The 26,783-nt window shown below is 42.6% G+C and overlaps 1 protein-coding gene across 4 annotated transcripts in view; it reads left to right on the plus strand.

Annotated features, from left to right (window-relative positions):
* LOC108435459 overlaps nt 1–26,783 on the plus strand; it is a 116,533-nt gene that overhangs the window by 63,349 nt on the left and 26,401 nt on the right. For all 4 annotated transcript variants that reach the window (XM_017711315.1, XM_017711316.2, XM_017711318.2 and 1 more), the window contains 2 exons: nt 3,812–3,880; nt 12,011–12,271. In XM_017711315.1, coding sequence (XP_017566804.1) covers nt 3,812–3,880; nt 12,011–12,271 — 330 coding nt within the window. The remainder of the gene's footprint in view (nt 1–3,811; nt 3,881–12,010; nt 12,272–26,783) is intronic.

Genomic DNA, 26,783 nt, shown 5'->3' on the forward strand with positions numbered 1-26,783 from the left:
CATAAAGACCACGTTGCCCACCAATACAACCCTAGCACATTGTGTCACGCAATGGCCTGATGAGATTATAGCCTGATATAGCTCTGTCAGCGGTGCAGTCATCATCCTACATATTCCAACAAAACAATAGCAAGATTAAGCCTTGTGTGGTATTGATGTGTTTGTTACTCAGTGGGCTGGTGGATCTGCTACATTATTGGTTTATAAAATCAATACAGCCACAATAATTTATATAAAAATACCAGATGTTTAAAATATCACAGTGTACAGCGTAGGGTTCTACTGTAGCAGCTGTAGCCAGTCAGCAGCCTGTACATGTTGTCCACCCTCACACACACACACACAAACATACACACACAAACACAAACACACACACTGACAGCAAGCCATGTAAGAGGAGAACAGAGTGAAGGACACAGCACCTCCACACTTTTACTCGCCGCGGGTTCAGCCCAACACCACATGTGTAATATAAATGTGTGGGGGGTGAACAGAAAGTGGGTTATTTTATATGTTCTTCACAGAAAATGAGCAAAGACTAAGAATCTGAGGCTGAAATAATAATACACCACATCTTTTTGCCTTTTGGTAAACATTGAAAAGGGTCCCACAGAATAGAACACCACACAAGGGTCAACACAGCATGTGAAAATTACGTCAACAAACAATGCAACACTTACTAATAAAGCATACGTCCACTTACTCTTCAGACAGCTCAGACATTCAAAGCCAAATCATACCACCACAGCGGGCATGGAAGATGTTTATGGATCATTTGTATTAGTGGTGGGCAATATGATCATATTTTATCACACATAGAGACCGGCGATGTAAATTGGCATCTATGATTCAGCCATAAAATTGTAATTTATCTAGAAACGAAGAACAGAATTGTGAAGGTTACATAGACTTTACCATCTGAGAGTTTGTGGCTGCTTAGCCTGATGCCTAGAGGCCGTTTGAAAAAGTCCCGTTTTACTCATGTGTTTTTCCCGAGACATGAAACTGCTTTTTATTTCTGATGTGTAAAACACTGAACTGTACAGGAGGCTCATCTACGGCACGTTTAGCCAGCACAGCCTAGTTTCTAGAACAATCTCATCTATGTTAGGTATAACAAATGTGGCATTAATGTAGGATATCACATTTCCCAATGTTTAAAAGTTCACGTAGCCTCATGCATGAGAAGTAGATCAATAAGCGAATCATGATAAATGATCGACTCCCCTTGAATGGTTTACTATAGTTACATGGGCTTTCTGAGTTCATCCAAATAAAGACGATATATGGGACTCTGTGTAGCAGCTCAGTTTTGTACACCAGAAATGAGCTTGAACCTATCATAGTCAAACATACTGAAATATCGCTGCTGTCAGAAGAAAACCTCGTATCTCCATTTTTGTCGTTTTTCAGTTTTTGTCATAATTTGAAAACGCCTGTTGTCCTACACATTGTGTGTAAATTTCATGATGAATGGACCAGAAGAAACAGCCCAAAATGACTTGGAAAAGCGTCTGGTTCCATTGACTTGCATTAAAAGTAAAGTATATTTTTTCCTTCTCCTGTAAAGTGACCGTTTTGGAGATACAAGGTTTTCTTCCAACGACAGCGACATGCTAATGAGCCATGAGTCTTGTTTGTTTTGCTTGAGGCCAACGCCTGAGCCATAAGTGCAACCACAAACCACGAGTAGCCTCAGCCCTCAAGTCCTCGCAGCAACACCACTGGGGTTAAACATGAGGTGAGGTCCGGCAACCATGTCGCTAGACGTTAGCGCTAGAAGCTAACGTTAGCTTTGTGAGCAAACCTGAACAGCTTTACATGCAAACACACAGATTCCTCTCATTAAAGCCTCACTGATTCAAGTTTAGAGGATAAAGACTAAAATCTGACTGGTTCAAAGTTTTTGCTACTTTTGATTCATATCCTTAACAGGGAGGCTAATGTTAGCTTAGCGAGGAGGATGACCACCAGCAGGTCCAGCTCAATGATGCATAAACACTCAAATCTAAGTGCAACTGAAGGATCAGTGACAGACGGCGTATGAAGACCAAAGCTGTCTGATTATCAAAGTTACAGTGGGAGCTTGTTTCTGTTTCTGTTCTGCCTCGTTCCTCTTTAAAATGAAAGTAAATTGTTCTTCAGATTGATAGAGATTGTGTTGTATACATTTTTAAATATGTTTAAAATATGTTCATTCATATATATATATATATATATATATATATATATATATATATATATATATATATATATATATATATATATATATATCGCTGCTGTCTATCATGAAATTTACATTTTGTCAAAAACTGAAAAATTACAAAAATGGAGATAGAAGGTTTTTCCCCAACAGCAGCGATATATATATATATATACACAGCACTGTGTGAAAGTTTTAGGCATCTAAGCAAATTTTTAAACAATGTACCTCCGCAGTGAGTTTATCACAATATACATTAGAATAAAGTCGTATTCATAATTCAAATAAACAGAAAAACAATAAAAAGTAACAAGAAATTCTCGGGTCCATATTTTTCCTTGACACCTTCACAGCCGCCACAGATTAATATCATCAATTACATCATGAGCTCAATTTACAATTATTAATTAATATTCTATATTTTTAAAATTCAAATATTAACACTTTTTTCAGCAAATAAACACAAACTACACAAATACATAGATCTTCTAAACCACTTATCCTTCTGGGTTGCGGGGCCTTTGAAGACATTTTAAAGCATGTAAGATGTTCGATGGACTAAAACTTTAACGTTCTGTGGCCCTGAGCGCGAGCAGCTGTCTGTGCTGAGAGAATGTCACTTATCCTGGATTTTACCATTCCTCGTCGAACATTTGTACATCAGGAAACGCCACAGGAACGTTTACCCTCCATGCTCAGAACCGTTCAGCCCTACTGTGGAAAAGAGGCCACGGAGGCAGCAGGCAGGCAGGTGGAGGAAAGGATGGGGTTTAGAAACAGGGAGGCGAGAGAGTGTTTACAATTTACATAACTGTGCATATTCATAGATCTTCACGTTCTTAATGAGCATTAGGCTTCGGACGCTTCTATGCCACTTTTAGACCTTCTCAGGCTTTGCAGTAATACATAAACATGATTAACAGTTCATTATTTTTAGCTTTTAGTGTGTGACTGCTGGCTGCTTTAAACCTCTGGTAAATGAGCGGGCGCGTGCCCATACACCTCGGGGTGGTTCAGGTCTGCCCGTGGCGCCCAGAGTGATGGTGCAGTTCCACACCTGGCTTGAGGAGAGTGCCTCACCGTCAGGGCAGTGTTTGGTGCCTCTCTGTCTCTGGTACACTTAAGCCCCATAATCCCTATTGACAGCCTCCTGCCCACTGCCAGCTCCTTCTTCGCCTGTCTGGCCATATTGTGTACATAAATGAAGTAATGGCTCCCAGGTAGCAAGCTGGAGGAAGGCCAAGCTGGCTTTAAAGGGGACAGGGGGATCACTTGTCTTGCCTTTGGCTCCTCCACAGCTACAGATGCCCCTCTCTCTGTGGTACATTCTTAGCTTTCTCTGCTTGACATTTGTTTAACCTGGACATGAAGTGAAGCGCAGAGTGGATGGTAAGCATCAGTCATTCTGCTGTGGGCTTAATGTCCCATGCAAGCTTAGACAACCGTCCCACCTCCAATAGATGCCCAGGTTTGCACATCTGTAACGTATGGCTGACCATGTGGCCCAAGGACACAAGGACATCTTAGCATTTAGCCTTCCCCTTCTTCTTTATTGATGCGTCCACAGTAAAACTGCTCTTATGTCAGATCTTTTGTGTTCACCTCTAGGCTGGGAAGAGTCGCAGGGGAGCGATCTCGTCTGCCAGAGCCCTCTAGGCCTGAGCGCTGAGCCAGCAGGTGAGTGGCATTTGTCTATGAAGCTTATACTGCGGCAGTCACCACCAGTGAGGTGTTATTGGAGAGTGCCTCCGCATTTTATGAGCCAAGCTGTATCCACAACAGTTAGCGACTCTTTGTCTGAAGAAACAGGCCAGAACAAAAAAAAAGCCGAAATCAGGGCGGCGTTTATCGCAAGACGGCCAAATAGAAGCATTTCGCCTCAAAAGACATGTCAGCCGTGTAACCCTGGTGACACTGTGTACGCTTTGGCACAATGACCCTCCCGGAGGCCAAAGATGTGGTCACTCACAGGGTCAGTATGGGGTCAGCGTGAGGTCACGTCAGGAGCCGTTGGGCATTGAAGAGAACCTGATGCATCCAGAATGCTGGACATGGGATTACTCGCTCCTGCTTTGAGGAAGAGCAGGGCAGCCTGGGTGGATTAACGCCGATGATGGGAATGAAGATATCGAGCTGTGCCTTCTGTGGCCCAACAGCTCTATCTGCATGTGACACATTTGACTCAAAAGCCAAAAGGAAACAGTGAGTCACTGCAAACTGAGCTACAAACCTCAAACCACAAGCAGCCGGACCCTTTTTTAGAGATAAAGGTCATGTGCTCTTGAAAGTAAAAGTGCCTCTTTGGAGTGATACTGCGGAAAAACCACTTGGTCTCCCCAAATAACCTCTCATTTTTGTAAACGAGACAAATCCAGTTTAGAGAACCTGAACAGTACGTCAAGGTTCCCTTACAGTTATTTATTTATTTATTTATTTTCACAGAGCTAAGGCCAGAACTATGTAGGAACCTTTAATTTTTAAGGGCTCCTTTTCAAGAAAAAGCAAATTTTCATTTAGTTTTACAGTAATGCAAAAAAATCTGCCAGTCCATCACGTTTGCATATAAAAACCGATCTGCAAACACTTCGCTTTGACCTCACTGCTTTTGTGATGTCATAAAACCCAAGACATCTTCAAACATCTGCCTATTCAGCTTGCATTCGTTTGGCTCCGCCCACTCACACCAAAGTCATATGGAGCGTTTCAGCCCTGGGCTGCTTTTTGAATGAGGCCCAATACAGGGCAGCCAATCAAACGAGAGGCCATTTGCATGTATCAGTCTTAGGCTCAGTGTGTTTAATTTGGAGAAAAAAAAAAAAAGACCTTCTGAATGGGCCACAAAGATGTAAAATCATCTCTAGGTCTTTGGAATGCATAAAAACAGGGATATAAATGGTTATTAATTTGTAAAAAGATGTCGCTCATCATACTTCATGCCTTTTCTTGTATTCTCCTGCCTTATATGTCCACTACACTATCATATGCAAAAGTTTGGGCACCCCAGTCAAATGACGTTGAGTCTCAAAGGGTACGTAAGTTAACGTGTCCTCTACAGAGAACAGATTTCTACATATTATCAATCGTTTATGTTTATTTTCTGAGTTTTACACACAAGGAAAGACTACAGCATAAAATGTGTCCTGGGTAAAAGTTACGACACATTTTCTATTTTAATGTTTAATGCATGTTTTATGTATTTTATTTATTCCAAATGTTAACCTAAGCAAATAATGCAATAAACTGTAACAAAACTAATAATTGCAGGAAAAAGGAAAAAAGGATGTGTTTATTTCTTTTCACTTTAATGTCTGGGAGCATTCGAACTGCATATGACTGTATGTGGCCTATGATATCAGAAATGACATGTAAATCAAATCTAATCAAATCAAATCACAGGTGTAAATGTAAGTGCGTAAGTTAAGTGATCATTTTTTAATCCCACAACCGGGGAAATTCCCATCTGTGAAGTGAAACACCACACACACACACTAGTGAAGACACACACACTAGGGGGCAGTGAGCACACTTGCCCAGAGCAGTGGGCAGCCCTATCCACTGCGCCCAGGGAGCAATTGGGGGTTAGATGTCTTGCTCAAGGCTACCTCAGTCATGTGCTATCAGTGCTGGGGATCAAACACAGGGCCAGTTCTCCTACTTAGAAAGATGAGAGGTCTGTAATTTTCATCATAGCTACACTTCAACTATGAGAGACAATAAAGACAATAAATTTTAAAGAATTTATTTGTAAATTAAGGTCGGAAAATAAGTATTTGGGCAATAAAAAAAGTTCAACTCAATACTCTGTAACATAACCTTTGTTGGCAATGACAGAGGTCAAACGTTTCCTGCAAGTCTTCACCAGGTTTGCACACTGTAGCTGGTATTTTGGCCCATTCCTCCTGCAGATCTCCTCTAGAGCAGTGATGTTTTGAGGCTGTCGCTGGGCAACAGGGACTTTCAACTCCCTCCACAAATTTTCTGTGGGGTTGAGATCTGGAGACTTTACTTTTAATGTAAGTCAATGGAACCAGACGTCTTTCCAAGTCATTTTGGACCATTTTGTTTAGTCCATTCATCATGAAATTTACAAACAAAAATTGTGTCAAAAACTGAAAAAACATAAAAAGTGGAGATGGTTTATATATATATATATATATATATATATATATATATATATATATTGCGCAGTAAACACATACAATACACACTTTACTATACACATTATGAAATAAAAGCGATGATATACATATATGATCTACATAAATGTATACAGATTTAAAATCACACACAAATGCAGGAATTTAGGACTGGTCAAATGGTAAGGGCTGCAGACCCCATTTACGCTGAAGTCAGCTTTCCGTCCGGCCTTTTGTCTCCAAGCCTCATTCCAAATTCATAGGTATCCTAATCCCTGCTCGGCATCGTTCGGCCACTGTTGCCATTCTGCCGGTCGCTCTGGAAGCTTCTGCAGAGTCTTTTTCCTGTTGTCTTTAGCATTCAGCTGAAACTAAAGATGTCACCAAGGCCTACGGATGTCACCCATAGGTCTGCCCCAACAAAGAGCCGCTAAGCTGAACTGACCCGGCCAGATTGTTCTGGAAGACACCAGGCCACTGTGAGAGCAGATTAGGGGCGTGAATGAGAGAGACGGAGAAGGAGAGATTAGCCATGTTCGTGAGCGCCGTCGTCCACCACCCCCCACCCTCCAATCCAGGACCACACACTGACACTGTGGCCGTGCCGTCATTGTCTCGGAAAGAAACGGTGTTGCTGAAGGGCTCAGGGGCTATTGTCTCTCGGAAAATCCTTCATCGTTTGGACAGCACTAAAATCCGGATACCGGCGCTTTGATTGGCACTTGTCAGCGCTGACAGAAAAGGATGATGTGTTGGGAAACGTCAGTCCAGAAAGGACAATCGGACCAATGAATAATAATTGAGGAGGGATTTTATCCTTTCGCCTCCACCACTCCCTCTATTCTTTGCTCTCTGCTGAAAGAGAGGAGGAGGATCTGGGTGGCAAGACCAGGACCGTCCGGCCTGGCTGTGTGATTGGCGCTCATCCCTTTCTCAAACACACAAAGAAAGGAGATACACGGCTGACCTTCTTGCTTCACTCTGGTGGACCGGTTGTTGGGATTTCCACACAAGCAGTGCATGTGTGTGTGTGTGTGGGTTTTGTCCTTGGTGGCCTCAGAGGAGGGTTAGATGAAGGATTTGACTCTGCCACTCTCAGCCAAATCCAACTATCTGCCTCTTTCAGACAGGCCGGTTGGTATGGTAACCTGGTCTGTGTGTGTTTAAGATGGTTTCTAAGCAGGTCCTTGCTCCGCTTCCAGCTTTGACCATTCACTAATCAGTGCTGTGCACTGGAGGATTAGGCTATGTTAGAACAGGAGTCTTTACTCGGAGAGATAGGACCGGCTGAATGAAATCAGCTGGCCTCGTGAAACCAGATTTCACACACAAGCCTGGATATCGTGTCTGAATGAGGCCGAGCCTGGAAGAGTTCTTCTCTGGAAAGAGAGGGGTTTACCTCCAACTCCCGATGAAACTTTTTTCAGCCTTTTCACAAAACCAAACCACCAACAGCTGCGGTAGTTGATTAGTCCATTAATTGATATGCACACCTGAAAACCTGCTGATACACAAATGCCTATATCTATAGATTGTACTAATAATATTGCTATTCATATTTTTATTAATGATGAATAATAACAACTAGAACTGTGCAACATATCATTAATATAACTATGTTATAAGCATGTCTGGGATGAGTTGTCATGGCAGGTTTTGTTCAGTAATGTAACTACCATATATCCGTTACTTGTCATTGTTATGACATATTTTTGCTCAGTTTTTATTTATTTATTTTTTTAATAATTGGAAAATGCCAGCTGCCACATTTCATAATGAACAGACTGATCAAAATCGTTCCCGAAGCACTTTCTGGAGATTTTAGTTTTAGTTTTAGCATCATTTTAAAGAGAGCACTACATCGAACTCTTTTTTTTTCTCAAAAAAGTGAGAAAAAGACGACGCCCTAATAGAAACAATAGGAAGATGCTGTGTTTCGTGCAAAACAAACCGCATACAAAGTTTCTCAAAGTGTTCATGCATTATTGGTGTGGATGAACGACTTCCAAGACTTTCAAACACTCTCTTATGTTTCTAGATCACAGATCAGTAAAGAGGTGTTTATAGATGTTGAGTAAGTGCTTCATCATTACTGTCATGTCTCATTTGGTGCGTCATTAAAGCACAAACCATGGCCTATATTTTCCCACTAGCCGGTGTTAGAGACAGTGTGATGTATGAGGTTAAACAACACAGCTCAGAATCTGAAAGGGAAGCTAGAACCAGGGCCAGGCTGAGGGCAGAGGAGCAGCTGGAGGCTCTGTCATGAAAGAAAAGGTGGTTAATGAAACATGCCTTTGTCCATTCTACCTGCTGATATTTCAGAGGGAAACAGACAAATGACAGCAGTTTATAGCATTTTGATTGGGGGCTGCCAAAGGATCAGCAGCCTGAATGACATACCATATCATGGCTGTTCTTGATAGCAGTGGAGCACATTATCAGGACCCTGAGCTTAAATGTATCTAAAATATTTAAGCAGTAGAACCCAAGAGGGAGGGCGTTATCACAAAATATCATCACGATCATGATGTTATTGGTGATAACTCACTCCTCTACTGCTTTAATACAGCAGTTAAATAAATACAGTAAGAAATGAATAAACTGGCCGTGAACGCGGCGTTTAATATGTTTTAATGTTCAGTTCCTTCCTCCTAATTACAGCTCCTTAACGAGCAGCTTGTTGCTATATCAGAGTAATGAGCTCCGCCCACTCGCTGCCCAGCCGGCAGTTCGTTCTCCAGCTCCTTACACTAAATTCCCAAACTGTCGTCTCCACTGAGCAGCTTTTCAGTCGGCAGCTGTGACAGAAGAACCTAAACAACCTGGAATCAGCCAGAAATGAACCCAACACCATTCGCCAGACGTGTCTGATCTTCAGAGTCGGACCAAATCAGACTGAGCCGTAAAACTGAGCCAATATCAGGTTCAGCTCAGTTTGGTCAGTTTCTCCAGATCAGTATTAATGTTGTTTTGTTCCAGCCGGTCTGTAAAGCTTCTTACAGCCCGTTTAGTTTGGCGAATGGTGTTGGGTTCATTTCTGGCTGATTCCAGGTTGTTCAGCTGTTCTTCTGTCACAGCTGCCAACTGAAAAGCGGCTCAGTGGCGACGACAGTTTGGGAATTTAATGTCGTCTCTTCTTCAGAGTCGGACCAAATCTGCTTTTTGCATTTTCCATTAATCCATTTGTTTGTGACAAAGTAAGAAGTAAAAACGTTCAAATGGCTTGAGCGTCTCCTACAGCTGTCAAAGTCGTTGCTTAGCAACGGTGTCTCAGCAGAGTGATACAGTGTTTGTTAGATACCTTCTCAACCAGTCAGCTTGCATGGCTGGAACTAACTTGTATAAAGAGAAATAATTCAATACAGTCTATATTTAAAGTTAATAGTTTAATAATAAAAAGTTTAATAGCTAAATAAAAAAACATGTTTACCCAATTGTCCACTTAGACGTAGCTGATCATCCAAGATGTGTTTGGCATCCAAATGTTGCTTCTTTAGCTTAGCACTGGAGCTATGAGGCTAACAAGCACTAGGAGTGAATAGTCCCCCAGATCTTTTCTGTAAATGCATCCCCAAAATGTGATGACCTGATGTGATTTAAAGCACAGAAAGACTGTGAGTTGTCTAAAGTGGAAGTTCATTTTCACAGTAAGTCATACTGTCAAACTAAAGACCTGGATAGTTTGTGTGGCTGATGTGTGTTTACAGAAATGATTTGGGCTATTCGGGTGACTATTGTAGCGCTAGTGTTAGCGATGTCGACAGTGTCAGTTCTAAACTAAAGAAGCAAAATTTGGGCTCCAAACCTGAACTGCATTTGATGTAAGTGGCAAACTGTAAATTAGATCTTTCGCCAAACTATGGTCTCCTCTTAGAGACTGATTCCAGTCTGAAATACTAAAGCACACGTGAGACTTACAGATTAATGATCTGACAAAACAACCTGAGTAAAAGTGCTTTAATAAAGATGTTTAGCTTGCTGTAAAATACCTCAGCTTTTCCAAAGACATGGTCTAAACCAGTCCGTCTGAATTTGCTGTGCATAAATGCTTGATTCACATTTTTCTAATAAACAACCTAACATTTCCAGCAGCCCCTGCTGCTGTCTTTCCTCTTTTGTGCAGGAAAACAAAAGCAAAAGTCAGTGCTGTGCTGTTCAGTAAGGCTATAAACACAGTAGTGAAAGCCTCCCCACAGGTTCACATCTTACTCTTTGTGTAATGAGAGCGGGAAACACTTCAGTAACAGGTTTCTGGGAGTGTTAATGGAGCTCTTATTGTGGGCCACTCGTACTCGTAAATGAACAGACTAATACATCTTTTAGCATAGTGCTAATGGGGATGTTACAGGAGGAGAGCAAATTGGAGCAGAGCTGCATCACAAGGGGGAACAAATAGCTTCTCGGGCAGAAATGAGAATGTAAGAAGCTAGAGGAAAATGAGTGAAATTGAAATTGGTACAGATGTGGCACTATACAATAATGCGCCATCCCACGACTGGCCACGCTGCTGTAGGAGCACAGGAGATGTGTCTCGGCAAAGCAACCATGCAAAGAGGCTCTCGGGAGGTGTTGCACTTCCAGGAAAGACATTTATTGACGGTGTGGACGGCAGTTTAACGTATTTGTGTGAGGTGTACTTCATTTTGCTGAGTTGTGGGGTTAGTGGGGTTAAGCGTCTACCTTAGAGAGGAATCCTATGGCTAAAAGTGACCTTCCTTGCCACCTAACTAGCTCCCTTCCTGCCTTTTTAATTAAAGATTATTCGCCTTTAAAGTGCAATGTTTCTTGTATTTTCTTCCACTGAAGCTACGATGCTTAAAATAGGATCATTTTCATTTTTCACATAATGAATTTTGGGAAATTTGGTGTGCTTTCTTGGCACCACTACTCACTAATGCACCAGAAGAGGACATTTGTTTATGTCAGTCATTTTCAATGTAATTACCCACAAAAAAGGTGAATATAAAAGGAAACTCCTTATTATCACTGGACAATGATGGGATCAACTGGGGAGACAAAGGAGACTTTAGTTTATGTCTCTCCTGCTGCTCAAATTCTAACAAGAAGCTGGTGAACATCTGACTTCAGCTTCATATCACTGAAGAATTAGGGGGGGTGGGCGATAATAAATAATTGCCCCCCCTCTTTGAAGGCGTATGATCCCTAAATGTAACTGAAGCCCAGCAGTGAGGAGCTGAACTTTCCCCTCCTCTGCTGTCCCTGCAGACGGGCAGGGTCGCCTACAGAGCGGCGCTGGTAGCTGATAATGAAGTGATCCTCTCTTTATTTGAGGGTCTCATTTCAGAGGGAAGATCTCAACCACTGCCCTGTAGCTCAGCTCCAAGGAGCAAGGAGACACCTGGAAAGAAGGGGTAGAGGTCAAGATAAGAAATAGGACTGGGTCTCACACTCTGCTCAGTTTTGAAGATTAGACCATTCATTTTAAACCACAACTGACCTGTCAACTTTCCCTCATCTCTCCTGTGTCACTCCTTTATGCCTAATGCTGTTTCTCCTGAGGAATTTGAGGAGAATCATCACTGAGTCTTCTGAACCATCAAAGCGCAACATTTGAGCAACAAAGCTCCTCACAAAGTCCACGGAAGTGTGTTATGTTTTGCATTTGTATATTTTGCAGAAGTCACGTGTTTTGTTTTGTCTCCTATAGAATCCAAAGAAGACCCAGCAGCAGCAGTGATGGAGGCCACCGCTCAGAAGATGGCTTGCCCGGCAAGAAGGGAGATACCTTGGACGGGCCGAAGAGGCCGTAACCAACTCAAAGACAGGAGGAGGAGACGTCAGAGGAAGGAGCTTGGGGAGAAGGGAGAGGAGCGCAAGACCAAGGCACTGCAGATTTACTCCAAGCTGCAGGAAGGAAACGAGGCAGCTCAGCCCAGCAAGTCAAGTAGTTGCTCCAGGTTTGAGGACTGTGAGTATATCTCCTGTTCTAAAGGCAGCTTTCACCTGAAAACATTAACATGGTATGAAATCAGTGGTGGACAGTAACTGAGTAACTGAGTAACTGAGTAAATGTAATTAGTTTCTGTACTGAAGTTTCTCCGTTCTGGGCGACTTTGTCCTTTCACTCCATTACATTTCAGAGTCTAATATCCGACTTTTTCCTCCTACATTTTGAGAAATCTGTCGTTCCTTTTGGTTTCTGTGTGTATAAAAACGTAACATGTCAAAACGAAAGAAGCGCAAAGCCAGAGCACCAATCAGGGCCCAGCGGTCACTTTGTTTAGAGCTGGTTTTGACCTGTTGGTCATACCGACCCAGTGCAGCACGCGGTTCAACGTCAGCGCAGCAGCGTAAAACTTTGGGAGAGTCTGTTCAACATAAATGATGAACTAACCTAACTTTGTGTAAATAGAGCTCAATATAGAAATATGTCCACATATGCAGTCGAGACTGACGCGGCTTTTTTCTGAATTTCTACAAACACCATTTCATTTTATAGTAAATGAGTTTGGGCTGGTTTATGTTTATGAACAGACGCCTACAGATCAACATAGTAAAGGAGCTCATCTGTGATCCTGAGTTTAAAGCCAGTTTTTATTCAACTTAAACTTGGAACTAAGTTGTAAATAAATCTGAAACTGAAACTTTGCTTGTGTGTAAAAAGTGATTTCAGAGCCACTCGGTTCTCCCTGATGGAAACTGTTTACCTTCAGTGTTTTGTGCTTCTGATCATTTTAATAGACGTCAGCGTCACTAATTAATGACGTTCTATTAAAAGACTGGTTTACCAAGAGAGACGCTGGAGGACTTTCACCTGAAATGAGTTCATGAAGCCAGTCTGGTTATAAAAATGATAACAGGACATCAGAGCCAGAATTACTCTTTTAGTACTTTTACTTTATACTTAAGTACATCCATCCATCCATTTTCTAAGCCGCTTCTCCGTCAGGGTCGCGGGGGGGGTGCTGGAGCCTATCCCACCTGTCTTTGGCCAAAAGGCAGGACACATCTGGACAGGTCCATCACAGGGCAGACAGACACATTCCCACCTAGGGGCAATTTAGCATGTCCAAACAGCCTGACTGCATGGCTTTGGACTGTGGGAGGAAACCCATGCAGACACGGGGAGAACATGCAAACTTCACACAAAGAGGACCCTGGTCACCCAATTGGGGAATCGAACCCAGGCCCTCCTCGCTGTGAGGCGACAGCGCTGACCACTTTATTAGGTACACCTTGCTAGTAAAAGGCTGGACCCCCTTTTGCCTTCAGAACTGCTTTAATTCTTCATGGCAGACTTTCAACAAGGAAACGTTCCTCAGAGATTCTGGTTGGTTATTTGAGTTCCTGTTGTCTTTCTATCATCTGGAACCAGTCTGCCCATTCTCCTCTGACCTCTCGCATCAACAAGGCATTTTCGTCCACACAACTGACCGCTCACTGGATATTTCCTCTTTTTCGGACCGCTCTCTGTAAACCCTAGAGATGGTTGTGTGTGAAAATCCCAGCAGATCAGCAGTTTCTGAAATACTCAGACCAGCCCGTCTGGCACCAACAACCACGCCACGTTCAAAGTCCATTAAATCCTCTTTCTTCCCCGTTCTGATGCTCGGTCTGCACTTCAGCAAGTCGTCTCAACCACCTCTACATGCCTAAATGCAGTGAGTTGTGACTGTGTGATTGGCTGATCAGCTATTTGTGTTAAGAAGCAACTGAACCTAATATAGTGGCCAGTGAGTGAATATGAAAACACCAGGTACTCTTTATAATGTGTACGTCAGATTCATGTTGTGCTCTTAAACTGCAGAACTGATCTCCACCTTTCAGCTCTTGACTGTGTGCAGATTCTGTCCTTACCTAAGAGCAGATCCCCAATACGGACACACTGGTGAATGTCAGAGTCTTCATGAAAGCTGTAAAAGTGGGGTTTAAGAAGATTTCTGCTGAAGATTTCTTTCTTCTGGTTGGTGAACGAGTGTTTTTCTTTGTCTACCATCTTGGGGATGGCTCTATTTGTTACGACAGGGAGGAGTAAAAGGAGTACAAATTTATCATTAATAAAGTATTTTTATACTTTTAATGAAGTCCTATGTATACGAACCAACCTCCACAATATGGTCGGTGCCCCCCCGGAACAGAAAACCCCTCAAACTAATGCACTGTTTATTTTTGTGTCCCTGCCTAATTAGGCATCCGAATCAAAAACCATTCCCCCTTTTGTCCCCTGACTGGGCACCACCAGCGCACATTTGAAACTCTGTGCACAAACAGACGTCCACACGTTGGCCTGCCTGCCGTCCTTCTCCTCCATTGTTTACTTTTGAGCCTGAAGCTTTGCACTTGATTTTTTAATTAGCTGTGCTTTGGAGTGGCGTCGTTTTTTTTTTGTTGTTTTTTTTTTTTTTTTTTTGGTCGAGGGTCTAATTGGTTAGTGGAGGCCCCTTTTTTGTGATTGGACGCAGAGACGGATTGTCCCTCGAAGGCAGGGGTGTTTAGTGAAGGTCAAGGTGAAGGGGTGGGAGCAGGGTTGCGAGAGGTCGCGAGGCTGCAGAGTTCTTGTGTGAACGCAGGGGCACGGTGAAAAGGCCTGATTGGACAGGTTCTCTTCAGCCCCTAATCAACCGAGAGAGGCGGAAGCATGCAGCTGTCGCTCACACAACGGAGAGGAGTGGCACTCTTTGTGTGCTGGTGTGTGTGTGTGTGTCGGGGGGTTAGTGATTAGAGTTTTTCTCTTTATGTGAATGCAGGGATGTGTCATGCTCTTCACTGTTCAAGTGAGGCCTGATTCCTGTTCCTTTCTGCTGCAGTGTCTGTTGGATCACTTCTAAAAGTCTTACGAGGCTGCTTGTCTCTATAGTAATCTGACTTTGGGTAAAGATGTCCCTGGGTGTGTGCACAAATGCACGAGTGTGTAAACGTGCATGCGTCTGTCAAGCCTCTAAAACGCTTGTGAGCGTGGCTCCTCATTAGGCCCTGAAAGGCCTTAATTGGACTTAATTGGAACCCACTCTTTCAGTGGTGAGCGAAAAAAACGCAATGCAGAAATAACAAGGGTTATTCACCCTTCACCACGCGGCCAGCGTTCAGCTTTCACCTCACTCCGTCTCTCCTTCAGCGAGCGGCCTTCTTTCTGTGGCCTCTGCCTGCAGTGGGTACTTAACAATTGCTTTAATGTGCATGGAAACAGGCTGGAGTGTGTGTGTGTGTGTGTGTGTGTGTGTGTGTGTGTGCGTTGTCCAGGTATAATGTGGCTCATAGTGAGAGTGTGTACCTGCGCTTCCTGTGATGACTCAGAAAGACCACAAGTCTCTGATGAATGTTGGCGTTGATGGGGAACACCTGGCAATCTGAAGACTGCCCCGCCCCGACACACACACACACACACACACACACACACACACACACACACACACACACACACATTAACTCACTCACTGATGGGGTGGGTTTGTTTTTGTACACTGCAGTGGATCAGACACAGTGTTTTTAAACACTTTGTCCACTCACTGTCCACTCTATTAGACACTCCTACCTTGTCGGTCCACCTTGTAGATGTAAAGTCAGAGACGACAGCTCATCTGCTGCTGCACAGTTTGTGTTGGTCATCCTCTAGTCCTTCATCAGTGGTCACAGGACGCTGCCCACAGGACACTGTTGGCTGGATATTTTTGGTCGGTGGACTGTTCTCAGTCCAGCAGCACTGCTGTGTCTGATCCACTCGTACCAGCGCAACACACACTAGCACACCACCACCACCACATCAGCGTCACTGCAGTGCTGAGAATGACCCACCGCCCAAACAGTACCTGCTCTGTGAGGGTCCATGGGGGTCCTGACCACTGAAGAACAGGGTAACAGAGTATCAGAGAAACAGATGGACTACAGTCTGTAACTGAACTACAAAGTGAGCATAGAAACAAGGAGGTGGTCAGAATGTTATGATCGGTGTGTGTGTGTAGTTTTTTTAAACCCTTCAAATATTAATTTAAGGGTGACTTTCAGTTCTGATGTATCAGCAAGTATTCTAAGCCTGTAAACAGTAAGTGGAGCTGATATATATATATATACACACACACGCACACACACATACCTAAGCATGTAAATACACCTGTTAAAAACCATTTAGTAACCATTCAGGATGTTTTTATATGTAAAATCACTAGAACAAATACAAATAAACCTTTAAATACATGTAATATTAAAAGTAGCACAAATACATTAGTTGACACCTTGTGAGCTCGTTTGAAGAACGAATGGTTCCAGATTTACATTTACGGCATTTGGCTGACGCTCTTATCCAGAGCGACTTACAATTTGATCATTTTACACAGGCAGGCCAAGGCGGTGTTAGGAGTCTTGCCCAAGGACTCTTATTGGTATAGTGTGGGGTGTTTACCCAGGTGGGGATTGAACCCCAGTCTACAGCGCAGAAGGCAGAGGTGTTAACCACTACACTATCCCAACCACAGATTTCTCCTCCACCCGCTACACGAAGTATTGATTAGCTAAAACAGTAATTGGATGTTTTGAATTGGATGCAAATAATGCTCATGTCCCACAAGGAGAGGTTTGGAAATGGTTAAAAGAACACGGTGCACATAAAAAACATAAAATCACGTGTTTCTGTGTAAATAAATGCTTAGTCTCCAAATCAATCAGTGTGTAAATACACGTTTCTTAGTTGCATAAAACCATTGCACCCCCTCCACTCTGACATTGTACAAAAACACGAGCGCGTCGCTCTGTGGGCAGAACTCGGACTGTTGCTGTCACACTGATGAATGGTTGGCTGAAAAGTTTGCCATCCTGAAAGAGCAGAGAGCCACTGAAGGGTGTGAGTGAGTGAGTGAGTGAGTGAGTGAGTGAGTGAGTGAGTGAGTGAGTGAGTGAGTGAGTGAGTGAGTGAGTGACTGAGTGAGTGAGTGGGTGGTTGTGTGTATTAGGGTACAGTGCCTTTATGTAAGCTCTGTTTGCAGAGTCTGGGTGGGGTGGGGGGGGGGGGGGGGGGGGGGGGGGTGGCAGTGCGTATGTACCATCAGATCAGAATGACTAGGCAAACAAACAAGCCTGGCTATTGATGAGCGTCAGGCATGGAATATGCACGCTGTATTCAAAGTGCCCAGCCAGAGAGCCAAGCGAATCTGTCAAAGACTCCATTATACAGCATCCAAACAGAGCAGGCCTCTCCTCAATGGCCTTATTAATGGCACAATGTCAAGGGGAGCCATGGCAATAATGGCAGATGATTTGGGCTTTGTGAGGTTATCACAGGAGATCAGTTAGAACAGATGATTTGCCCTTTTGTGGAGTTATCAGTGGGGATCGAAGTGTAGCGGTTTGTGAGGGATTGTGGCCTGTGTGTGTGTGTGTGTGTGTGGCACGCAGCCAGCAGGAGGTGTGTGGCGCCTGCGTGTGTCTTTGTTTGTTTTCTCCCTCCTTTTCAGGGAAAGTGAAGGGGAGGAGCCACGTGTCCACCGTCCAACAACACAGTTCACTCGGGGGTGCCAAAAAATACCCCCACATCCCCCCACCCATACAAATCCCTCACAAAGGGACCACAGCAGAGTTCAAATGTTGATACAACCCATCTTACTTTTACATGTTTTACAATTGTTTTCTTTATTTGAACGGTTTACTGTGTATAACTTTACAGATTTCAGTTCCAAAAAAAAACAGAAAAATATGTGAAATGCTTCATAAATTCACTTTTACCTGTACCAGGTACCTTAGACCATTTATGAATATCAGTTTTTATGAATATCAGGGGGGTTGTGGTCTTTTTTTGTAAATATTTGCTCATTCATATGCCAGCCACATGTGCTAACAAAGTTGGGACAGGAATATATCTACCGCTATGTTGCTTCACATGTATTTTTAACAAATATTAATAATCATTTCATCCGTTTTTGGAAGTTTACCATTCCTCCTTTATACGGATCATCGTTCAATTGGAGTGCGAATTCAGGTGGATACATTTTTAAAAGAATCCCAAAACTAAATAACTTAATAATATGTGCAATAACATCTCCTTTTATCATATCTACAGAAAGGAGCTCAATTCCAAACATATGTTACAGTCACTGGCGTTGTATGAATGTGGTGTAACACCAGTGACGCTGACTCCAGTGACCTTCTGGTTAAAACTGAGGATTTTGTAATTTGGCTGACTCATTGGTCGTCAGGTGACCTTGTGCAACTACTTAAAATCAGTAATAAAATGATATTTATGGCATTATTTTGACAATATTTTAATTATTCGGCCATTAAAGCAGATACCACTGTTGATACATAGTAGTCATCAGCTGCCTGATAAACAAAATTATTAAAATTAATGAAATATAATGAGTGAGTAAGAACTCATCTTCTCATGCCTTGAGATGCTTCTTCTCTGATGAGCCTCGACCCAAAGAAGCAGAAGATGCTGCGTTCGAATGTAAAATAAGAGTCCTGATAACACCAGCGACCAAAATCTCTGAGACAAATGAATTTCTTTTTAAAATAAAATACATATTTATTCAATGTAATATAAGGGTAATGATATAAAAAGGTAAACATGAATCTGTTTTATACAGATTTCTAAGTTAAACCTTTTAAAATATTGTTTTCTATTAAAAATTGTTTCTTGAATGTTTAAAGTTGGTTTTGTGACGACTTTTGTAACAAAAGAAAATCTGAGAATCAGAAGGTAACGGTGTTATTTAATCTTAGGTCAACTGTGTAAATGTACATATTGACTTTTGGAGCTGATATTTTAAGCTTCTTTTCCAGTCCTGCAACCTTTGTGACATGGTTTCCTCTCCAAATGGAGAAGGACCCATACAAGTCATCAGGTGTGCAATCATCAGGTGTGCCTTCGTTGTCATACTTTGCACTTCCACAGTCCAGCACCCACACGCTCTGATCAGGCAGCCATGCTGTAGTAACATCTGCAGAAAGTAGCATTTTATCACACTGAAGTTAACATTGACGTTCCTGAAAAAGACGTCATCTAGAAGGCAGCATGTGTCGCACCAAATTGTATATGTATCTTTCAGTGTTATTGGCGCAATCCCAGATGTAAAAGTGACTCATGGCATGGGTGCTAATACACCCTCATACCATGATAGTCACTCGCTTTTGAACTTTACACTGGTAACAATGTGGATGGTCCTTATTTTCATTAGCCTCAAGAACACAATGTCCGTTATTTCCACAAAAAATCTGAATGATTGACTGGTTAGACCACAATACATGTTTCCATCAAACCTCAGTCCATTTCAGACGAGCTTGAGTCTGGAGAGTTTGGTGGCTTTTCAGACATTAACCTAGGGCTTCTGCTGTGTCTTAACGTGCATTTGTGGATGTAGCAGCAAACGGTTTTTATTGACAATGGTTTGCCAAAGTATTCTTAAGCCCATGCGGTGACATCCATCACAGAAGCATGTCACTTTTTCATGTAGTGCTGTCTGACGGGTTGAAGGTCATGGGCATTTAGTTATTTTTGCCCTTGTTATTTATGCACAGAGATTTATTTGGAATTCCTGAACCTGTTGGTGGCATAATGCACTGTAGAGGGTGAAGCACCAAAAATCCTTGCAATCACACATTGAGGAATGTTGCGTTAAACTGTTTTCGACCCATCCTCGCTTATTGTATCACCTGTTTGAGATGTTTTCTGAACATTATACAATGTTCCTAGATTTAAACTGCCCATCCCAACTTTTTTGGAACGTGTTGCAGGCATTAATTTCAAAATGAATGTATATTTAGAAAAGATAACAATGATGTTTATAAGATAAAACATTAAATATCTTGTCTTTATACTGTTATACATGGAGAAGTGGATTATTTTGTGGCTGTTTTCATTTTTAATTTGCATTTCATGTGCTGTCCTAATATTTTTGGAGTAGAAGGCTTTACACTTTGACTGGTTATCTGGTCATTCACAGTTATAGTAGTAATAATAAGGCGAGGATCAAAGGGCTCTGATAATCTAATGATAATGTTAAAGATCCAGAGGTATCTATACTTTACAAGCTATAGGTACAGTGGAAACTTCTTAATCTTAAAGTTATGACTCTACTCTGAACATCCTAAACAAATCTCAGATAGTCCAAGTGAGTCTTGTATAATGAAAGTGTAGTCATGTGTTCCAAAAATGTTTTTTTTTTTTTTTTGTCAAAATAACACACTTTTGTCACATTCCTCAATGAGTTTTAATCAAGGCTCCCAAAGTTACCATATCCAGAGCCCCTCAAGGGATGAGTGATGTATCAAGTGTGTACTTGATACAATGTGGTGAGCACCTAATACTTTGGGATAAGCACCAGATGCTATCAGGTGAGCAGCAGATACAGATGGGGTAATTTCTTTTTTGATTCAATATTGTGCAATATAGTATTTGCTGCTTACCTGATATTATCAGGTGCTCACCACTGAGTATCAGGTAGACACTTGATAGTATCATGTGCTCACCGCATAGTATTGGGTGCTCACCACTTAGTATCGAGTGCTCATCACAGTATCTGGTGCTCATTACATAGTATTGGGTGCTCACCACTTAGTATCAAGTACATGTCTGTTAGTATTATGTGCTCACCATTTAGTATTGGGTGTTTGCCATGTAGTAGCTAGTGCTCACCACATAGTATTGGGTGCTCAACACTTAGTATGAAGTATACATTTGATAGTATCCTGTGCTCACCATTTAGTATTAGGTGCTTGTCATGTATTAGCTGGTGCTCACCACTTAGTATCAGGTACATACTTGATAGTATATCTGGTGCTCACCACATAGTATGTGGTGCTTGCCATGTAGTAACTGGTGCTCACCACATAGTATTGGGTGCTCACCACTTAGTATCAGGTACACACATTTGAGGTGTATCTTGTGCTCACCACTTAGTATTGAGTGCTCACCACAGTATCTGGTGCTCATCAGATTTTTACCTAAAAAAAAGTCCCTTGTTGGGCTCCGTACCACATTAAGTGACCCTTATTAGTCTAAATTTCACCTCCACATTTAACCCATCCATGAAGTGAAACACCACATACACTCTAGTGAACACACACTAGGGGGCAGTGAGCACACTTGCCCGGAGCGGTGGGCAGCCCAATCCACAGCGCCTGGGGAGCAGTTGGGGGTTAGGTGTCTTGCTCAAGGACACCTCAGTCATGCGCTTTCGGCTCTGGGGATCGAACCGGCAACCTTCCGGTCACGAGGCTGGTTCCCTAACCTCCAGCCCATGACTGCCCCAACCTGCCCCAACTAACACAGAATGATTAACTCTATTAATCTTTATTAACAGCGACTCGCGTCTTGCATGTTGCTGTGATGGAATTCATGATTGCAGCCCTCTCAGTTTGGCCATGCGGTCAGTTTATCAGTTTTGGTTTGAGGAGAAAAACCGTAGGAGGAAGAAATTCATGCTGAACAGCATCTGCGTCTACTAACCCAGAAGAGTGGAGTGGAGGAGATGATGGGATATGAAAGCTCATCACAGTAGCAAGTGATGTTTGAGCTGAGCGTCTCAGGCGCAGCCTTTCTCCCAGCTTCAGTCACCGCATAGCCCTGATGCTTTAACATACAGTGGTTCTGGTGCTACTGGACAAACATGCTTTGTTGATTTTCTGAGTGAAAATAAGTGAACACATCCTCTGAACACACTTATGTATTATTTGCTGAATTTAACATAAAAAAATGAACTATGGCGTGTGCAAAAGTCAAACGCAGACGAATCAGACGCTTATTGTCAAAGGCTTGGGCGAAACTTGTGGTCGAGAAACAGGCAGAGGTCAAATCCAAAAAAAAAAAATCAAAACAATCAGACAACCAAATCCAAAGGGACAGAGACAAGCAGTTAATGTCGAAAAATTCGAGGCAGAAAAAACAGGAACAAGAAGGCAATCAGAAAAACGTAAAGCAGCTCAAACCGAAGCAACTCCTCATGGAGTAACTCGTCTAAAAGGCCAGGCTTTATACTAAACCTAACTAGACACATGACAGAACAGGTGTACCCGACTAGTATTCAGGAGAAGGAGGTCGATGATTGGAGCGCTGAGAAGACTCATCGCTCATGTGATCCCCCAGAGGGTTCTGGGAGATGGAGTTTGAGAGCGTCTCAGAGCCGGAGGGATGCGTGGCAATACGTTTTATTTTTTTCCCAATATGTTAAACGCAGCAAATAAATAACTAACGTGCAGTTACATTAAATTTGTTACCTCGTGTTACGTTGTCAGGAGGTGTTGACGTAGAAAATCAGCAAAACCAAGTTGCTAGAAAACAACATCTTCTTCATTTGCAAAAACCTTGAAATAGGTGTTTGCCATTGTTTTCATTTGCTTACCTCTTGGTTCTTGTTCAACCCCTGAAAATTCCAGGCTAAGCCTTGAATGCAAACTGGCTGAGCTATTCTGAAGTTATAGAAGTGTGTAATAAAATTACAACTAAACTAAACTGGTGAAATAAATGATTCAATTAATCAATGAATCAATGAATCAATCAATCAATCAATCAATCAACCTGTGCTTAAACATGGAGTACATTGAGTAACGCTGGGGAGTGATGATGAGGCGGACGCATTTGCTGAGAGAAATGAGATTTATTAGGGACAAATCCATAATCAGGGTCTAAACAGTCCAGGGTCAAAGAGCCAACACGGAGAGAACGAGGGACAGACATGACAAAAAGGAACACAGGCTAAACACAAAAACAGAGAACAGGAAATACCACAGAGGCCAGAAGATACAACACTACACAATACAATGACCAGCAAACAACTAGGGAAAAACACAGGGCTTAAATACTAGAACAGGGTAACAAGATACAGGTGGTTAACAAGAGGATTAACAAGACACAGGTGAGAACAATCAATGGCAGGGTCTGGAAACAAGGGGGCAGGACAGGGAAGAATCAAAACAAGGAAGCACATGCACAGGACCAAAGGAAAACAAAAGCACATGGAGGACTGGGAGGGGCCAATCGTGACACATTGATGGAGACCCTCATTTACAAGGTAGCTGAGCAATAACGAAATCAGGGTTTGGGATGCTGGGTACTAAAAAATAAATGTCACAATAAAATACTAAAAATCATAAAGGTACAATTTAAAAATAAGCAGATACCACCAGGTAAACCGTTAAATCGATAAACCATTCAAATTACAACATAGGAACTTAACGAGTAACAGGTGCGATATGGATAAAATACACAGAAGCACAGATTAAATTAGTGAAATATAAGAAATAGAAAATGTAAGGCCATGAATTGATAATAATAAATAAAATCAAAAGTAATAAAATAAACAAGATGAATTAAAAGAAGAACAGAAAATAAAGAAGTAATAAAGTAAAAAAGGAAAAGGAAAAAGTAAAACAGTATCTAAAACATATCAAAATTCCTGGTAAAAGTTCGGTAAAATCATATAAAGCCGCTGCAGGCTGTGTGGGGGTGGTTTGGGACTAAGTGACGGAAGCTTAACCTTTAAGCCTGTTTGTTCCAAACCAGGTCACACGCTAAAAGTGGGCCAGCCCACCCTATAGGAGTCATATGGAAGCCCTGAAGTGACTATGGAAAAATGACACACCCAGGATGAGCCACTAGCTTTTTCCTTTTGCTTTGATCTTAGCTCATCTGTTCTAAACCCTCACTACAATACGACTACAGAGAACTGTTCTACTGAGTATAATGGAAAAGACCATCCTGTGAGCCCAGTCATGTCCACAAAGCACCCTGTGAATGTAAAGAAGGTGAGCAAGGAACCCACTGAAAACCACAGACAACATTATGTATGTATTCTGACCGCCTCCTCGTTTCTACGCTCACTGTCCACTTTATCAGCTCCACTTACTGTATAGCTGCACTCTGTAGTTCTACAGTTACAGACTGTAGTCCATCTGTTTCTCTGATACTCTGTTACCCTGTTCTTCAGTGGTCAGGACCCCCATGGACCCTCACAGAGCAGGTACTATTTGGGTGGTGGATCATTCTCAGCACTGCAGTAACACTGGTGGTGTGTTAGTGTGTGTTGCGCTGGTGCGAGTGGATCAGACACAGCAGTGCTGCTGGAGGTTTTAACACTGTGTCCACTCACTGTCCACTCTATTAGACACTCCTACCTTGTCGGTCCACCTTGTAGATGTAAAGTCAGAGACGACGGCTCATCTGCTGCTGCACAGTTTGTGCTGGTCATCCTCTAGTCCTTCATCGGTGGTCACAGGACTCTGTTGGCTGGATATTTTTGGTTGGTGGACTATTCTCAGCCCAGCAGTGACCCTGAGATGTTTAAAAACTCTGATCCACTCAGACCACCACCCAAATAATACCTGCTCTGTGAGGGTCCATGGGGGTCCTGACCACTGAAGAACAGGGTAACAGAGTATCAGAGAAACAGATGGACTACAGTCTGTAACTGTAGAACTACAGAGTGCAGCTATACAGTAAGTGGAGCTGATAAGATGGACAACGAACGTAGAAACAAGGAGGTGGTCAGGATGTTATGCCTGACCGGTGTATAACACATAAACATACATGTAGTTGTTTTTGGGGTTTTTTGTGTTGGCGGTGTTGTTGTTGCTGTGCTTATGATAGTCCGTTTAACTGGCTTATATGATAAACCAACCTTTTAATAAGAGCACAAAACAACACAAAATAGGTTAAAGAGAAAGAGAGCAACGTTCCTCCAGCAGAGAAAAGGGGTCAGAGCCTCCATAATGCTGAATATGTCCTTGTTAGTGGAGCCCTGGACGGCGATTTCTATATATAATGATGAGCAACAACAAAGCTATAGGATTAAGCGCGGATAACAAACAACGCAAAATGGCCCCAATAACACAAAGAGGGCTCTGTGTGTGAGGGCCTGTTGTTCTGTTTGTGAGGGTGCATTGCATGTATGTGTAAGTGTATGTGTTTGTGTGCACATATGCACATAAATAGCACGTTTGCATGGGCATCTACTCTTGATACCCCCAGAAGATACAGTGGCATGGCCCAAAGTGAGATGGGCCAAATATCAATAGTGAACACAGCCCTCAGTAGGAAAAATCTGTCAAGTTTGTTCTCTTTCACAGCTTTTCACAGTAGCCATAAAATCTTTTCAGCCTGTTTTGGAGCCTCGTCAGTTGTTTATTGTGTCAGTTGTGCATGAGTGTTCACCCACATGGAAAAAAAAATCCACTCACCGGCCACTTTATTAGGTACTTGCTAGTAAAAGGCTGGACCCCCTTTTGCCTTCAGAACTGTCTTAATTCTTCGTGTCAGACTTTCAACAAGGTGCTGGAAACGTTCCTCAGAGATTCTGGTTGGTTATTTGAGTTCCTGTTGTCTTTCTATCATCTGGAACCAGTCTGCCCATTCTCCTCTGACCTCTTGCATCAACAAGGCATTTTCATCCACACAACTGACCGCTCACTGGATATTTCCTCTTTTTCGGACCGTTCTCTGTAAACCCTAGAGATGGTTGTGTGTGAAAATCCCAGCAGATCAGCAGTTTCTGAAATACTCAGACCAGCCCGTCTGGCACCAACAGCCACGCCACGTTCAAAGCCCCTTAAATCCCCTTTCTTCCCCGTTCTGATGCTCGGTCTGCACTTCAGCAAGTCGTCTTGACCACCTCTACAGGCCTAAATGCATTGAGCTGCGGCCGTGTGATTGGCTGATTAGCTATTTGTGTTAAGAAGCAACTGAACATCATTGTCCATCTTATCAGCTCCACTTACTGTATAGCTGCACTCTGTAGTTCTACAGTTACAGACTGTAGTCCATCTGTTTCTCTGATACTCTGTTACCCTGTTCTTCAGTGGTCAGGACCCCCATAGACCCTCAAAGAGCAGGTACTATTTGGGTGGTGGATCATTCTCAGCACTGCAGTAACACTGATGTGGTGGTGGTGTGTTAGTGTGTGTTGTGCTGGTACAAGTGGATCAGACACAGCAGTGCTGCTGGAGTTGTTAACACTGTGTTCACTCACTGTCCACTCTGTTAGACACTCCTACCTTGTCGGTCCACCTTGTAGATGTAAAGTCAGAGACGACAGCTCATCTGCTGCTGCGGTTTGTGTTGGTCGTCCTCTGGTCCTTCGTCAGTGGTCACAGGACGCTGTTGGCTGGAAATTTATGCTGGTGCACTATTCTCAGAGTGTTTAAAACCTCCAGTAACACTGCTGTGTCTGATCCACTCAGACCAGCGCAACACACACTAACACAGCACCACCACGTCAGTGTTACTGCAGTGCTGAGAATGATCCACCACCCAAATAGTAATGTGCGTTATTACATATTTTCAAATCTATTTGATAAACATATTTTTACCAACACTTCTTAATTTTTCTGCCCAGTGACTGTTGGGATAGGCTCCAGCTCCCCCAGAAGGATAAGCGACTAAGAAAGTGTGTGTGTGTGTGTGTGTGTGTGTGTGTGTGTGTGTGTGTGTGTGTGTGTGTGTGTGTGTGTGCGTGCATGTTAAGAAATGCTTATCTTTCTATGATGTGTTTCCACGTGCACCA

Source organism: Pygocentrus nattereri, chromosome 1, assembly GCF_015220715.1.
Source record: "Pygocentrus nattereri isolate fPygNat1 chromosome 1, fPygNat1.pri, whole genome shotgun sequence".
Lineage (NCBI taxonomy): Eukaryota > Metazoa > Chordata > Actinopteri > Characiformes > Serrasalmidae > Pygocentrus > Pygocentrus nattereri.